Consider the following 13,074-nt stretch of genomic DNA (forward strand, 5'->3'; position numbering starts at 1 on the left):
TATGATTTTAATATTAATATGAATTAATTAATTAATTAATTGTAGTGCATGTCTGCATCCTTTTTGCATTTTTTCTGAAACTTCAGCTGTTCTATACTTCTGCGTACTTTTCCTGCAACAAGTGATGGTTTTTATGATGGACAAATTTAGCCACAAAGTCCATCTGAAAAATACCAAATTACATGAATAATTCGCTGAATTTTAAATTTCAACAGACTAAAAAGTGAAAGCCAAGTGTAATAGACACATCAATATAGAACCATCAAAATTTCCCTATATTATTTCCAAGATGTCTTACACTGAAATGATACAGGGCATCAAGTATGAATTTTAGAAATCTAATCAATTTGCTAAGATTCAAATGGTTACACTAAATGGCCTATGAATTACAAGAACTTGTGACTTTCAACTCTCTGTTGGCTTCAGAATCAGGAGAGTACAAAATCTTGTCAAATATATTCTGATCAGATTTGCACTTCTGAACATCTATCTTCGATTTGGTTGCTTTGCAAATCTCTGGTGACGGACTTGACCTTTCAGTTTTCTCAATAATTTTTTCTGGTTCTAGGTTCTGGATATCCGTTTCAATTTCTATTAATTTGGTCTTCCAATTAATTCCAATAGCCTCTGCCTGCTCTGCAAACAAGACCTTTGAAATTGGGGAACTGCAGATATCCTTGTAAACTTCATATCCAGCAGCACAGGTTTTTCCACCTTCCAACAACTTTGATAAAGGATGTAGGACAGAGATGGAATCATCACTTGTTTCTAAACTTTCCTTTAAGGCGAGGAAGCTAGCAGCCAAGTCTGCGGTACTAAATTGAACAAATACTGCAGTTTCATCCAAGTTATAGATGCAAGCAACTGAGTGTATACCAAACACTTTACAGATGCAATTTTTTATCTTGCCAGCCCTGAGTTTTGGGTGGAATCCCCAGATCAATACGATGCTAGGATGCATAATGTTGAGAAACCTCCTTTTAACAGAATTGATAACGGGAATTTCATTCACATCACCAGTGCTTAGATTGATTACATCTCCTGAACTCCAACTGAGACAAAGCTGATTGACATATTTTTGAAGATTCTCACTGTTTAATAACTTCTCAGAAGAAAAATCAACACCCAGATGACTGCAAGCTTGAGCAAAGATACACCCGGTCATGAATGCATCATAACCAGCTTCATGCCTGGCCCCAGAGTTCCAATTTGAGGACCTGGAAAAAGACTTCGGTATAAATTGGTTTCACATGCAAAAAGTAAAGTGGAAAGTAGCTATCAGCAACAATGTGAATAATTGCAACTGACACTGTCACACTGGTCCAAACAATCAATAATCAAGACAGACATGTTGAAAGACTCAAAAGAAGCATTTTATGGAAGATTAGATACAAGGCAGTTCAGGTGACAAACCTCATGTCATCCACTTGAACCTCCACCTTCACACAAGGCTGTATGCCCAAATAAGAGGATTTTCCGGAGGCTATCTTAGGGCACATCAGAGAAAATGAGGAGGCCAATGATGTGCTGGCTTTATTCATACATTTTTGAAGGCTTGCGTCCGCATTCAACAGTACTTTTGTGTCAACAATTTGAGGAAAAGAATTGTGGATGTTTAACACAAACTCTTCAACGGTTGATGGAAGAGGACCAAAGAATTTATGGTACACGTGAGCCATATCTGCCACAATTACAATACACCATATCTCAGATGACAAGAAATGACACTAGTAAGAACTTTAAGTGCAAACATTATAATATGGTGTAGGACTAATGCTCCCACCTCTCACAAAGGCACAATTAAAGTGGGGATGGTTAACAATTTTTTTTAAATGAGAGGTGGGCTGTGGGGGTGTTGGTCCCAGACTGCCTGAGCATGTAAGCAAGAAAAATATACCTAATAAGCAATTGTGACCTACAATTAGCTTATTTTCAGCACAGAGGAGGTCAGTGACATGCCGGAATCCTGCAGCTGCTTTTACTTTTCGCCTTGCATGTTGGTGAGAGTCATCCTTTATCTCCTCCTGCAAAAGACGGAAAAATTATAAATGTGGCAAGCAGAAAAGGCTGCACAAAGCTAGTTATTGTCTGCCAAATACTAAATCTAGCTCACCTCAATAAACAAAGGAGATATTGTTTAGTAAGACGGCTAAGACCTAATCATGCCAAGCAGATTCAAAAAGAAACAAACAATCCTAGTACAATGTCTGCAACAACCAACACCAACCCCGCATGTATCCCATCATGACAAGCTATACTGACCTACTAATTAAGATGGGCCAAGGGAAAGTAATTAATGTAGTAATTATCACAGTGTAATTGACATTTTCTCACCATAAGTTTAATCTTGTCATCGTCGGACTCTACATAAACAACAAGCTTCTGCAAGATGGAACTTTCATCATAAGCACGAACGAAAACAAGATTCTTAAAGTGCTTCCTTATGACCTGCAATTGCAGTGCTAAATTAGTGGAATTCCAAAGTATAACAAAATAAATACCCAAAAAAAAGAAAGAAAAAAAGCTGCATGTAAGACAATGCAAGCTCATTTACATAATAATCCAATAGAAACAAAGTCTTCAAGAGAAGATCATCAGGATTCAATGTGCTAACTGTTTACAGGAAGACCTAATAAAAGTACTCAACAAGAAACCAGGCATACTAGCTATGGCTAAGGCATTAAGTTCTATGAAATGGACAATAGATGTCATCACACAAGTTACTATTGTATTAGCATCCCGAAGTTTAAAATCTGGTGCAACTTGATCAATATCAGTAAACTAACACTGCTGCAGACAAGATATTCAACCTGAAAATTGAAATAAAAAGAAATGATGCATGAAAAAAATGTGATTCAAAGGATTACCAATTCCATCAACTTCAGCTGATGAGAGGTGAAACCGTTCAATTTAAGAGCAGGACGCATATTAAAAAATATGGTTTCAAATCGTTGTTTAGATTTTACAGCACTTGGAAGCTCAGCATTTGCATTTCTGTTGAGTAGCAACATATCATGCCAATCACTGAGCCGGTTTTTCATCCGTTCTGAGAATAGAACATCAGCTATATTGCTCAAAGGTATATCTCTAGCTTCATTAGCATTTTGCCATTTCCCGTTATATATTGAATTCAAGCGACTCAAGGCCTCGTCTTCCTGTCCTCTGGATAAATAAGACACTCCTGAGATTATGCAACGTGTAAATTTACCACAAAAAGTTGACATCATTGTGACTATCACAAATGATAAATGACAAATGTTCTAACACTGTTCATGCCATCTATAATTTTCTATGAATATAAGTCTGAATGATAAAACTGGCATGCTTGCATCCACCCAAAACTGGCATGAACACATACGTAAGAATCGAAAGAGTAATGAATCATGTATCTTACCTTCATGTATACATGTATTGAAGTCAAACTGATATTTTGCCAAAAAGTCAATCGAACTCGTCTGGCACAAAAATTCATATGACGGGCCATCAGTGGGAAGCTCTTGACGTGGAAATATGTAAAAATTATGCCTGCCAATGAGACGATATGACATTATTAGATGGAGTAATCCTTCATAAGCCTTTCCAAGAATTGAGATGAACTTATTACTTTCGTCAACCAATAACATTTGGACTAAATTCTGATGCACTTGATTGCCCATGTTCCAATTCACTTTGATTTATATAGGTCCAGCAATTTCATTCAAAGGCACTAAAATTAACACCTATCTACCAAACAGAGATATCAAATATAGGTAAATTAAAGCATGACAAGCATCCTTAAAACATTGCAAGATTTGAGCACAAAGAGCAGGAACAATAACCGCAGTTAGGACAATTACCATCTCAAGACCAGAATTAACTTGATATTCAACAGCCATACTAGCTATTACCTTGCAAACGATGAACACCATACTCTAGCAGACGGACGAACTCGACTTGGGGACGGGAGGGGGTCCAGATTTCCCTCCATCCATAATAGCTATCACTCTTATCACTTATCAGGTTGTTACAAGCTTCCAATTTACCATTATTAACTAGGATACCACATAATTTCCAATTTGTTATCCTCACACTCTTCCTATCATTTCATCATTCAATTTAAGGAGGAGCATCCTAAAAAATTCAATCATAAACCATTACCATTCGAGAAAAAGCAACATCTTTTTCCAAACATCCGAAAAATTATGCAGAGTTAGCATGACCATAACCTATACCAAGGCGACACATTCCACAAAACGAAAACTTCTGCTAAAATACACTACTTCATTACATCCTCCATTGCAGCACAACACTAAAAAAAGAAGTCAGCATTTTTTGAGTTCCTCTTCAACTAAAATTCAAAGATTATCATCAATCCTAACACTATAACTTCTTCATTCAATCAGCTCAGCTAAAATCACTACTAAATTCAAAATTTATGCACAGATTAATAACATTCCCAAATTAAAATTTCAAAAAACATTATAAAATAACAAATTCAATAGAAAATGAACAAGATAGAGAGATTACTAACGGATGAGCAACGAAAGAGCCCTTGAGGGAATCCCAGCGAAAGGGGCAAACACCAAACTGAACAACAGCAAATTTCTCAGCAGAATCCTTAATTTTAAGGTACCGAACATCGTGCCGATCGAACTCGAACGTTTCGCGCCAAGGAGAACTCGTAACTCCGGTCATCTCCAAATCAATGGCGACGAAATCAGCAGCTTTGACATGGGTAGTAAGGTCGACTAGGGTTTCTTCAAAATTGGATTTTGTTACATTTTTCAATGAGAAATTTGTTGTTGAAATTGAAGAAGAAGAAGAAGTTAGGGTTCGAATTAGGGCGGAGGAGAGAGAAATTGGGGAAACTCTGCAGAGCTTCTTCATTTCTTTTCAGCTCACTGCATCGCTTCTTGTTTGTTTTGAGAAGTTTATACGAAGTAGAAAGAATATTTCCCCTTAATGCAAAATCTATTATTTCGTGTTAATTGTAAACCTTTGACTTATGTTTGACAAATGACAATGTACGATTGTTAAATGTATAACTACAATTTATGAGTAGACAAAATTTACTTTGAAATTAATTCAATGATGTTTCACATGATTGCATTTGTACTTGTCCGGCTTCGGTCCGATAGGAGATGCTTTTTCCTTACCTATTAAAAAAAAAATCGCATATACTATATTGAATTAATGTAAATGCGGGATATTGTATTGTATGAAATGATTTTGTTAAAGGTTTAGATGATATTTTGGTTTTTTTAAAGTGTATTGGATTAAGATAATTGTTGGATGGTTTTATGTATAGAAACTAGAAAGTAGCGTTTGGACAATATTCAAAATATTGTAAACTTGTATTGGTTTCAATGGAGAATTTTTGAGAGAAGTTTAACATTTAACACCAAAGTACCAGTCATCCTCTTCAACTTCAAGAACGATTCAACCTTGAGCTCATGGCTTCATTTACGATTCAATTTTGAGCTCGCGATGTCATTTAAGCATCAAGGTCATCTATTTTGCAGCATGTAGGATCTTCGCACAATCACATGTACATGTATGCTTTAAGATGAAACACTACCCTTGGTGACTAGATTCAAATAGATTTATAGGCCATCCTCAAGGTGAACTTCCATTAAATAGTCAGACGAAATAACATCAACAATTAATTTAGACTTCTAATCGATGCATAAACTTATTTGATACAAGCATGGTCATAGAGCGAATGCAAATTTACAAAGCATGCCAAGCTCCTCTGAATGATAATGGTTTGGCATGGAATGCCATGAAAGTGTGAAATAAGGGGAAGCCAGATTATAATGGGTGAAGCCAGGAAAGCGGTGCACCTGTCGCCATATCTCCAATACTTCATAGTTCATGCACTATATAAGATTATAAGTAGTTTGTAGTGGGAAGGGGAGTTTTTTTACCATCATGGTCAGAAGTCATTTGTCAGAATTCAGAAATTCCAACATAACAGCAGAAAGCTTCATAAATTGGGATGAATAATTATGCCACATGATTGAATGTTGAGTGTTTCTAATGCATAATCAACCATTCGTGTTAAATACACTATGACTTTGACATATTAGGTGTTATCAAAACCATAATCAACCAGAAGAGTGGTGCAGCTAAATGGGAGCCCGATCTGACTAACAGTACGCCCCCTACCCCCTCCCCTCTATTTGTCTCTCTCCTCCAATCGTCTGCAATTCCATGCTGCCAAATTAGCACCTATTTTCCCCATTGGTGGTTGTTCAGCAAGGTCTTAGATCGTTGACACGAGACACCCAATAAGTTGCTTTAGATGTTCAATATTCCTGTCTCTTTGGCCTGGCCTTCAAAACAGCATCAGCAGCCTGCTAAATCTTCAGTCCTTATATCAGGATGTGCTGCTTGTTTAACTCGTTCAGTAGGACAAGTATTTTGACATTATCCTGTATCAAAAAGGGCAATGCAGTTGGCACACCAGCCAACTAATCAGTTACAAACTCTTTATCATGTTATCTACTGCTCAAAATTAACAGTTAAAAGAGAAAAGGTTGTATTAGATGCAAAAGAATAACTTTCAAATTAGCTGATGGAAGATAAATAGCAAGAGACCACTTAGAAATAATATGAATTACATTTAAGGTTTTTGAAAGTTGAAAGTGGCATGCCTTCAAGACTACCTCATCAGCTGGTTTTCTTAGTTCTTTTGTTTCTTGTCAGTCTCTGGAGCTGCCACAACAGATGGCTTCTCACATGTTTACTGTGATTGAATTAGACGTGCAGCAAAAGCTCCATCCATCGAATGCTTTACTGGACATGAGCAAAAGAATCCTTGTTCAGTTGAAAAATCAGGTGGAACATAACTGTGAACAGGGTCTATTTGGAATTCCTGTCAACCAGCAAACAACAAATTAACATAGAGAAGGAGAAAAGAATTATCCCGCCAACAATTACATGAAATGGAAGATGCTAATTTACAGGTAATAAGAACAAAAACTCCTACCGGATGTCTGATAAGAAATGCAAAAACCCTGTCTTCATTTTCTTCAGGATCTATGGAGCAGGTACTGTACACAAGCACACCGCCTGGTTTGACCAGCCTGTGGAAGTTTAATAGACCACAAAAGGAAATAAAATTAGTCTTATGGGTCAACAACCAGGAAAAGAGACTTTTATTAGAAAATAGTCAAGTATATGCAACTTTCAAAGGCAGGGTAAATTTTGATCTCACTTGCAGGCAGCATCCAACAGCTCGTCCTGCAATGACTTTAGCTCTTCCATATCCTCCAGCTTTCTATTCCAGCGCAAATCCGGTCTCTTCATAAAAGAAAAGAAAAGAAAAGTTAGATTAACACTTCGACATCTCAAACAGAGAAATAAATTTTTTAAAGATTTGAATGGAAAAAAAGCAGTACCACTTACTTTGGAAAGTACACCGAGGCCAGAACATGGAGCATCTAGCAAAACTTTATTGAATTTTAATTTGTTGCTGTCCTGATGCAAATAGAAAACATTGCTATAGCAAACAAGAGGGAGAAAGCAAAGCTAGTATCACTGTATCACATATTACAGTGACTTACTGCAAAGGAGCGAAGATCAGCATGGATGCAATTTATCACACCATCAACTGATTGCAGCTTGGCTGTTTCTTCAAGAATTCTTAGACGCCCTTTATTTATGTCAATTGCTGATATCATACCTGAAAAGCTTGACATTTAGAATCTAGAACCAGCATCATCAATAGTTAAACTGTTGCTAAGGAAAAACGTCTACTTGTTCATGATATACCTCGGCCATTCAAGCGAGATGCCATGAAGAGTGTCTTTCCCCCAGGAGCAGCACAACAATCAATGATGCAATCATCCGGCTGTGGGTCCAGAACAGAAACAGCTAGACCTGCACCAAAGTAAAGATGTATTATAGTATTACACTGTCATTAACGATTGTGTGAGATGATAAGGTCATAAATTTTTCTGACATTTTATCTTCGTTTATATTCTTTTACATTAGTAGAGAAAAGGATGGGATTATCTATCGATATGAGAACAATGGCATCAGATAAGATGGTCTTGATCCAAGGAAAAAAAAATACAAGTATGAAGAGATAAGATGTGACAGTAAGAACTGAACAGTGAATATTTCCAGTGTCAGCATATCAAATTACTACTAATAAGATCTAGAAGGCATTATTTATGAAGCAATAAAAAATAATGGACTTGAAATATGCTGACCTGCACTCTCATCCTGAACTGAGCATAAACCTTCTTTTAGGAACCCATTTTGTATCACAGTCTGGGATATGAGAAACAAATCAGAATATAAATTGGTACTAAGAAATCACATTTCATAAAAAAAAATTAAGTTATTATGACAAGACAGCACCTGCATGCCTCTTCTGACGCGCACAAAATCATCCAAGTGCAAGGAAGGTTCATGTGGTACCTAAAGACAAAGTATTATGATGTGAATAGATTTGAATTTGGATGTCCAGTATATAAGAGGGAAGAGTCATTAACCTTCAGCAAATTAAGCTTCATAACAAGGTCTTCTCGAGTTAATCCTTTCGCAATATTGGCCCTTGTACCAAGAGAACAGATGAAGAAACAAGAGAAAAACAGGATTAGTAACACGACCTGGGTAGGAAAAACGTTGAGGAATTCAGGACTCGGAGGATTATAAAAATGTCAACCGCAAGCTGAAACTTGGATCAGTGTTATTCCATGTCATCAATTTGATTGCTGCTTCTTGTCCAAGGTACTTGGTCCACCGTCTTACCATCCACTGGTGAGGGAGGAGGGGTTATGAGGAAAAAGGAAACTAGTCAGCATTACCACTTGTTGTAATACCCTGAAAGCATAATACCGCCTCCAGGTCAACATATACAGCTATCACACTCACAACTAGATTCATGATGCTTATTTTTATGTGTGTGTTTTGGGGGGGGGGGGGGGGGTGGGGGGGGAGCAGGGGTTGCATAACGAAAGACTGCCATGAATATTGTCCCATATTCTCATGTATACGAGCATATATATATTCAGCTGCTAGTTTAATATATTCATTACGAACTCACCACTGGATGGGAATGAGTAGTAGCAAGGGCACGTGCTTGTGCGCGGTCATTACCATCCAACTTAGGTACAGGAAGGGAATCCTTATCCTGTAAAGAGAAAGGACTTAACGTTTAAAATTATATCAAGGATGAACAACTTAATTAAAAACATCCACTCCCACAAAAAGAATGGTGGCTTTTTAGTGGTTTGCCAACACAATCTCATTGATTTGTAAAATTGATTTGATATCAAGAAAGCTTTGAACCTTAAGAGAAACTAGTTTTCGGAGGATCCCATTCACCATGTTTCCTGCGCCTGGTCTAAGAGCAAACTTGGCAAGATTCACATTCTGCAATAGAACCAGTGGTAAGAGCATGTGTCTGAACCTAAAGAACAAAAAAATATAAGCCTCTAATTTCTTAAAAAACCATTGTTTTCAGAATATAAAATAATGCAACCCTCTTCAGTTGCATAAAATAGTACAAGTGTGCTTAAGTCACTGCAAATATAGCCACTGGGAATCACCATTCACTTTGCTTAGTAATAACATCATCAAGTTACCACAAATATAGCATTATTTACATGTAAATGCAAGCTAGAAGGAAACAACAACAAAGAGAGTTATTGCAAATCACTCTTATAAAATCATGACTACTCCATATTAACTCCATAACAAGGTACAAATTATATCTATGAGACATGTCTCCTGTAGCAAAGATGAGTAAGAGCTGACCTCGTCAACAACAGCATATGGAGGCATTTCCCGTTTAAGAATCTCATAAAATCCAATCCTTAGGATCTAGAAAAAAGAAAAAAAAAAAAAATTAATATACGTCACATGGCATTCTACAATGAATATATAATAATCACTTTTTTATGGTCAAATCTATCCAACCACTACAGTTTAACAGCTACACCTTAATAAAACCAGATAGCAGCTTTTGAGACAATAAGGCACTTGGATATATACTTACCAAATTTAAAATCTTTAGCTCAAAAATGATACTTGCATCACAGATTTCCAGAACAAAAAAAAAAAAAAAAAAGTTAATCCTTAGAATAAGCATTTTTGAGTAATATACCTGTAGCAGCAGAGGTTCCATGCTCCTAAAAGAGCCTTCGTCATGACACAACGAAAGAATCAGATAGTCCAGATATTTTCTCCAGCGAATTGCACCACCAACAATGTCAGTAACCTTAGATAACAAGATGTACATTTAGCAGCAACATTTCACTTCTATAGAACAATACAAAAAGCTTTATGCACAGGCTTTAGTTCTTAGGTTTATCAATCTGGCTTGAGGAACAAAAAGAGCGAGTAGCTTATCTGAAATTCAGACGGAGTATACAAACCTAGGTTGGGAAGGGTTGATGTTGGAGCATCTTCACAAAAGGGACTTGATTGAGTTTAAAAACCAGTCATGGTTCATAACTGGTATATAAGTTGGGGTGCAAAAAAGAGCAAGTAGGAGCACTTCAACTTTATTTAGAATAAGCATCTACAAATCTTGGATGGAAAGTTTGTTAGTTCATGTTCACTAAAAGAACTCATTTGAGTTCTAGAACCATTATTTCAGCGCCATATCATCAAATAAGTTCTTGGTGGATTTTCGTACGAATATCACACTATTAAGAGGGACTCATTATGAGTCCAAACACTCCCAACAAAAGATCCTATACATTCTTTACTCGCTACCAAATAATAAACATCACGAAGACACAAATATTTTTCAGATGAAAGATCACACTTTCCCACCATATTCCTTGTGGAGGGGTGTCCACCAATGGAGGAGGCATCCATGAAGGTGCCTCCAAGCAATGAGAGTAACTGAGATATTATATTTATATATTTTCTCTTGTTTGCTAAATTGCATCAAACCCAAGTCACAAAAGAGCAAAAAGAAAGAAGAAGCATCTATATTCAGGATAAGTATGCATTTAAAATTTAGCAATGGCCTTAGAGGGTATAAAGTAGCTTTAAGACTCAATTTCGGCCATTAATGATATAGCAAAAGATAGGATATGGACTATGATGTTTAGGAAGATGGAGAATGGAGTAGAATACCAATCTGAGATCTCTTTCTTCCAGGTCTCTGGTGCGAAATCCAAGAGTCCTTTCAACATATTCCATTTCATTGTTCCCTGAACCCTTGCCTCTCTCATTTAGAAGATCAGCGAAAGCACCACCAAACTCAATCCGCATCAACCTCACAGCAGCCACTGAATTTACACACGAAACCAAACCAAAAGTTAAAAATCCAAACAATCTTCCCTATGACCAACATCACTTTTATCACCTATTGTGTTCAATATATGAGCATTAGGATAGTTAGGAACGACATCAACACCAATTACCTTGGCACAAAAATGCCTTTCAATATAAACACTAGAATTCCATTAATTTCAACCTCAATAATTTATAATAGTAAGTCGGAAATTTAAACAAATCAGAAGACAGTCCAGAAGAACTTTCATTTAAGTGTAGTATCGCAAAGACGGGCAAACCTAGTTAAACAAAAGGTTCAGCCTTCAGCCCAAGCTTAATGAGAGTACAAGCTATGATTTAAGCTTAGAATCCCAACAGATTGCAAGATAATACAAGGGTAAATTAAAAGTAACCAGGTATATATTGAAATAAAAAAGATTTCAACACTCCAAAAATTGAATTATGATTGCCATAATACTGAAACACACTTCAAACCTTCTTATGGACTAAATCAAACCACAAATGAATCATAAACTTTTCCACCCCACATTATATAAATGCAGAATAATCGAAATTATGTCAACTAAAACACCACCAAAAAAAAAGGTAACAGCAAATTTTGAAAGATGAATTAGATTAATAAATTAATATACCAGCTCTATGGGGTGAAACCTGCAAATTCAGCTTCTGGGTTTTCATTGGAGAATCAAGAACACCTGAAAACAACCAATAAAATAAATAAAAAGAAGAAATGCCCACTTCTTTAATTAAGATTAAATTGTTAAAAATTAAGGAAAACGGAACTTAAATATTTGAAATTGACCTGTCTTTTTAAATTTTGGTTTAGAAGAAGAAGAAAAAGGAGGAGTATTCTGATGGTGAGCATGGCTGATAATTGCAGGAAATGAATGTGGGGAAGTAATGAATGAGCTTCTTGTGAAATTGAGTTTAGTGGGATTGAAACAAAGATCAGTTTCAGAGAAGAGAGACAAGGGATGAAAGTTGGTGATGGTTGCCGCCATTGTTGGCTGTTAATTAAAGCTTTTTTTTTACAAAAAATTTAGTCTAGTAGAGCAGATAAGCTACAACAAGAAAACGAAAGGGTGCACTGATTTTTTTTCTTTGTCAAATAAAAGGGAGACCCCTATTGCAAATTGATGCACCCGAGTGACCAATTTAGAGGTGTCAGGGTTGGCTCGAAATCGACTTGAAAAAAATAAAAACAAACAAACAAATTTAAATTTCGATTTATTTGGTCATAATAATTTAACAAAAGTTAAATTAAAAATAGACTTGACTTGACTTTATTGACCATGGCCCAATTATAATACACATAGAGTCATGATGCACTTGTACGGAGTATATGTTACGAAGTATTATTTGTCATGTTCTTTCATTTTAACTTTTATGGATTTTAAGAGGTTCGTGTTATTTTATTTTAGCCTTTTTCTATATCAAAATTGCATAATATACTATGTGTATCTTATATTTTTATGAACTTTTTTTTTTTTTTTGAAAACATATTCTTATGAACTTCAAAACCCTAGGGTGACAATGTTTTTAGAGACTAGTGTGTGAGAGTGCATACCAAAATAAATTTGGCAAAGAATCTAATCAACGATCCTAACCAACTAAGCTAAAATTACTTATAAGTTTCTCAACAAGATCGAAATAAAATTAATAATCAATCCATAAACTTGCATACGTACGTCAAAAATCACACAATTATATGTAGTATGTTACGAAGTATGAACTTAAAAATTCTAGGGGTAAATAATGTCATTATCAACCCTTAAGCTTGGTATATTTGAAATTTTGGTATATTATGAGTATCATTTTATAGAGGGACTA

At 35.9% G+C, this 13,074-nt stretch overlaps 2 protein-coding genes across 3 annotated transcripts; both read right to left on the reverse strand.

Moving 5' to 3' along the window:
• Positions 1-254: 254 nt before the first annotated feature.
• On the reverse strand, positions 255-4,961 carry LOC110735515 (poly(A)-specific ribonuclease PARN-like). Its single transcript, XM_021915704.1, has 7 exons — positions 4,511-4,961; positions 3,395-3,525; positions 2,868-3,181; positions 2,335-2,448; positions 1,898-2,024; positions 1,414-1,681; positions 255-1,217 (listed from the first exon to the last, which is right to left on the reverse strand). Exons 1-7 carry the CDS (start codon positions 4,864-4,866, stop codon positions 380-382), a joined length of 2,148 nt encoding a protein of 715 aa, XP_021771396.1. The 5' UTR covers positions 4,867-4,961; the 3' UTR covers positions 255-379.
• Positions 4,962-5,924: 963 nt separating this feature from the next.
• LOC110735516 (probable ribosomal RNA small subunit methyltransferase B) lies at positions 5,925-12,388 on the reverse strand. 2 transcript variants are annotated; one of them, XM_021915705.1, is made up of 18 exons: positions 12,047-12,388; positions 11,877-11,939; positions 11,083-11,237; positions 10,100-10,213; positions 9,751-9,816; positions 9,283-9,366; positions 9,038-9,124; positions 8,657-8,748; positions 8,484-8,544; positions 8,350-8,409; positions 8,199-8,259; positions 7,756-7,863; positions 7,548-7,666; positions 7,390-7,461; positions 7,199-7,284; positions 6,971-7,067; positions 6,648-6,856; positions 5,925-6,413 (listed from the first exon to the last, which is right to left on the reverse strand). In XM_021915705.1, the coding sequence occupies exons 1-17, from the start codon at positions 12,243-12,245 to the stop codon at positions 6,725-6,727; spliced, it is 1,656 nt and encodes a 551-aa protein (XP_021771397.1). In that variant the 5' UTR covers positions 12,246-12,388; the 3' UTR covers positions 5,925-6,413; positions 6,648-6,724. The 2 variants fall into 2 exon arrangements, with proteins under 2 accessions (XP_021771397.1, XP_021771398.1); XM_021915706.1 differs by having other exon boundaries at positions 6,603-6,856.
• Between the last annotated feature and the right edge of the window lie 686 nt (positions 12,389-13,074).

This window comes from Chenopodium quinoa, unplaced genomic scaffold (assembly GCF_001683475.1).
Source record: "Chenopodium quinoa cultivar QQ74 unplaced genomic scaffold, ASM168347v1, whole genome shotgun sequence".
NCBI classification, from domain to species: Eukaryota; Viridiplantae; Streptophyta; class Magnoliopsida; order Caryophyllales; family Amaranthaceae; genus Chenopodium; species Chenopodium quinoa.